Source organism: Helicoverpa zea, chromosome 17 (genome assembly GCF_022581195.2).
Source record: "Helicoverpa zea isolate HzStark_Cry1AcR chromosome 17, ilHelZeax1.1, whole genome shotgun sequence".
Lineage (NCBI taxonomy): Eukaryota > Metazoa > Arthropoda > Insecta > Lepidoptera > Noctuidae > Helicoverpa > Helicoverpa zea.
In genome coordinates, this window is record NC_061468.1 from 11,328,463 (window position 1) to 11,332,668 (window position 4,206).

A 4,206-nucleotide genomic window follows, 5' to 3' on the forward strand; every position below is an offset into this window, starting at 1 on the left:
CGCTACACATACTCACATGTAACTACCTATTTATATTTAACCAGTCCATTTACCATAAAAATAAAGCAAATACGCTTGCCAATATAAAATAATGTTTATCGTTCGAGTAGGTATATACGAGTAGGTATTCGTAGTACTACAGTTCGATAACCCGAGGTCGACTAGTGTTTACTTTCCGTAGTTATTATGTTTAAATAGCAATTATGTGCATATAGTGGTCTTTGCAGGCGGCCGGTAGATGGCGTTACGTGCATTTTTTGGGGTATTATATGCGATTGCGTAGTTTTTTAACTTAATTTAATCATAATTTTAACTTCATACCTACGTAAAAAACTATTTATATTAAAAGATGCAACTTTAAAAAATAAATCGATTTGAGCTTTTATTATTCACAAAATAGATGTGTAGCACCACCGAACGCACGCCGCGCTCGCGTGCGCACTCACACTGTGTCGGGTAATTTATTTCCCCTCTGTCAATAACTCCAAGATACAATAGCATACGAGAACCGGCGCTGCCACGATCCAGTATATGCACACCAACAACTGACTACCCATCCAGCGGTGAACCAGCACTACCAGAAACAAGTGCCTGCTCCACACATGCAATGTCATATCGCGAAGTGCCAATTGCGCTGTCTCCCATTAAAAGGAAGCGAACATTCGATGGGTATTCACCAAGATTCGTCGACTTTATGATCCGTGATGCCCAGATACAACTTCACGGTGCTACGTGTGAACTATCTCCACATTCCAAGGCACTTTTTCCTAGCGACCATAGTCATAGTAGCACTGATGATGAAATTAGATCTTTGGAAGTGGATGAGGTCTCATCGGATACCCTAGACAGAACTCAAAAGCAGTTTTAGTGCAGGGGGAGTCCGTTTCTACACAGTGTATCAGTGGTCAGAGGGCCCTGCGGCGAGTCCACTTCCGCCGCCAATACGCCCACTGAAGAAACGCGGGCGTCCGCCTAAGGCCAGGCCTACTGAGGACTCCACTCCGCCCTCTCGCGGACGAGGACGGCCACGGCGACACGCTTCGTCCTGCCCAACATCGTCAGTGCAACATTAATTGTGACTGGCTACTCGTCGGGGCGCCTTCGCATCCAGAGGGGGAGCCTGTAGCACCACCGAACGCACGCCGCGCTCGCGTGCGCACTCACACTGTGTCGGGACGGGACACAGACGCACACTAGCTCGCCGCGCCACCTTTATAAGGAGCCACCGAGCCATCGATCGGTAGTCTCTGCGCTAGCGCGCCGCTGTATCCACGCATTGGAAGAGCCCGCCTAGCCTGAGCCGCCCCTGCCCGCTCGCCCGTGGTGACGTATCCTGCTTGTTTCGTGACGTCACGACACGAACTGGCCGGGACCGTACCGCGCGTCGATCCGTATAGAGTTAGTGTAGTCATACGAGTGTAGAATTAATGTTTACACATTTGTTAGCAAATAAATTGCCTTGAAGTTTCACCCCAAGTTTTATTGAAGACCTTAACAATCTTACAATCTGGCGCCCAACGTGGGGCCCGGAAGCTGGCTAGCCCAAAACAAGGAACACGTAGAAGAATAAAAGAAGAACCGCTGAACACCATGAGTTTGTCAACCGAGCAATTTGAAAAGTTACTGTCAGTAATTGGTAGTAATCAACAGCGACGGGGTTCTTTTACCACCTGTAAGGTTACATTTAATGGTGCTAGGGACACAGAAACTGTGGAATCTTTTCTGGCTGCGGTTTCAGTGTTCAAGTCTGTGGAACAAATCCCTGATGAAGATGCCATTATGAGCGTTCCCTTAATTTTGAGAGAAGAGGCAGCTACCTGGTGGAATGGCATAAAGGAACAGGTAAAAACCTGGGAAGAATTTATTTCAAGAGTTCGCCACGCCTTTGCCCCAAGAGACCTGGGTACCAATTATACCAGAACGTGGTGAACATTAAGCAAGGTGAAGATGAACTCACAGAGGTGTTTGTTGCAAAGAAGAGGGCGCTTATCGCACAAATGCCAGAACCACACTCGGAAACTCAACAAATTGATATGATTTACGGGCAGTTACGGTACAAAATCAGGGTAAAAATGCCACGCGACACCGTCAATACCCTTGACGCCCTAGTGAAGGCAGCCAGGGGTATAGAACAGCTCTTGGTTGAGAAGAAGATCCCAGAAGAAGGGACAAAGAAGGAGGAAGAAACAGGGAAAGTGCCATTTAAAAAGAAGCGCTGCACATACTGTCGATTGCCTGGGCATTCAATCGAGACATGTCGGAAGAAGGAAAAGAAGGATCTCGCTTCTGGTACTTCTGATGCTTCTGTCGCGAAACCTGCGCCTAAAAATGTTGCCATGGGTACTCAAGCACCATCGCCCTCCACACCAACGTTTGCATGCTACGGATGTGGTACACCAGGAGTGGTCCGTTCAAAATGCACCACCTGTGCCAACGCTAAGCCGAAGGTGGGAAGAGCTGAAGTAAGTTTCTGCTCAATCAACACGGCAGATGTACGCGCTCGACAAATTGTGGGTATTGCTATAGGCAAAATAACAGGGAACGCCTACGTGGACACTTGCGCGAAGACAAGCGTTGCCTCATACGCGCTGTACAAATGCCTGCGTAGACTTGGCTTTGCGTTCCAGACACAACAGCTGATGGTGAAACTGGCTGATGGCACCACTACTCAGAGAGACGTATTAACGGTGGAGGCCCCCGTTAGTATCTGCTATCGTGTTGTACCGACGACTTTTATCGTCTTCCCAGAAGCTCGTGAGTCTCGCACACTGTTGGGTATTGGGTTTATCGAGGATGCCAAAATGGTACTCAACGTACCTCAGAAGACATGGTATTTTGAGGATCACCCTGGAGATGTCTTCGACCTCCAAGACGAAGATGCTGAGGAGATATCACTGGCCAAGATGGAAGCTACGCCTATTCATTTTAATCCTCGGTTACGTCCTATACTAAAGGATGTCGAGATGCCTGAATTTATTTCCCCTCTGTCAGTAACTCCAAGGTACAATAGCATACGAGAACCGGCGCTGCCACGATCCAGTATATGCACACCAACAACTGACCACCCATCCAGCGGAGAACCAGCACTACCAGAAACAAGTGCCTGCTCCACACATACAATGACATATCGCGTAGTGCCAATTGCGCTGTCTCCCATTAAAAGGAAGCGAACATTCGATGGGTATTCACCAAGATTCGTCGACTTTATGATCCGTGATGCCCAGATACAACTTCACGGTGCTACGTGTGAACTATCTCCACATTCCAAGGCACTTTTTCCTAGCGACCATAGTCATAGTAGCACTGATGATGAAATTAGATCTTTGGAAGTGGATGAGGTCTCATCGGATACCCTAGACAGAACTCAAAAGCAGTTTTAGTGCAGGGGGAGTCCGTTTCTACACAGTGTATCAGTGGTCAGAGGTAGGGCTGATCTAATCCTAGCACGTCATGGTGCTTCATCTTATCTGATTCCAGATCCCACTACTCCAGATAAACCCCTTGGAGTATATCACACGTCCGCCTTGACTCCGTTCCAGGGCCCTGCGGCGAGTCCACTTCCGCCGCCAATTCGCCCACTGAAGAAACGCGGGCGTCCGCCTAAGGCCAGGCCTACTGAGGACTCCACTCCGCCCTCTCGCGGACGAGGACGGCCACGGCGACACGCTTCGTCCTGCCCAACATCGTCAGTGCAACATTAATTGTGACTGGCTACTCGTCGGGGCGCCTTCGCATCCAGAGGGGGAGCCTGTAGCACCACCGAACGCACGCCGCGCTCGCGTGCGCACTCACACTGTGTCGGGACGGGACACAGACGCACACTATTTTTTTTTTTTTTTTTGGTATGGCATCTCGCAGTTCAGCCTAGGAGGCCGTGTACTGCTTAACCGGACTTTTCCCTGTGGATGCCTAGAATTTAAGGCCTCCAGCCAGGGGCGTAAAACAACTTATAAACTAGGCGACTGCGCTAAGGGTACCCCCTGTGGGGTCGGACCTCGGCTTAGGGCGTCGCTGGGGAGGCAGCAAAGGGACAGGCTGGATCATATGATCATTATTATTAAATGGGGAATTTAAAGCTACTGGCTCAGCTCGCGGGCTGGCTCGATGAGCAAGGGTCGGGAGGACAGAGAACGGGACGTCGCGGCGGACCTCGGCGGCGAGGTTTGTACGAACGCGGTTTGTGTTTGTGTAGGGTGCTAGTGAGTT

General features: G+C 49.6%; 1 protein-coding gene across 1 annotated transcript; it reads left to right on the forward strand.

Moving 5' to 3' along the window:
- Positions 1–464: 464 nt before the first annotated feature.
- Positions 465–3,818, forward strand: LOC124638340. The gene is made up of 2 exons (XM_047175283.1): positions 465–3,423; positions 3,540–3,818. Exon 1 carries the CDS (start codon positions 1,998–2,000, stop codon positions 3,378–3,380), a length of 1,383 nt encoding a protein of 460 aa, XP_047031239.1. The 5' UTR covers positions 465–1,997; the 3' UTR covers positions 3,381–3,423; positions 3,540–3,818.
- Positions 3,819–4,206: the final 388 nt, after the last annotated feature.

Bases quoted from the DNA above. Each gene is read 5' to 3' on its own strand.
- LOC124638340 (XM_047175283.1), top strand. From the start codon at position 1,998: ATGCCAGAACCACACTCGGAAACTCAACAAATTGATATGATTTACGGG.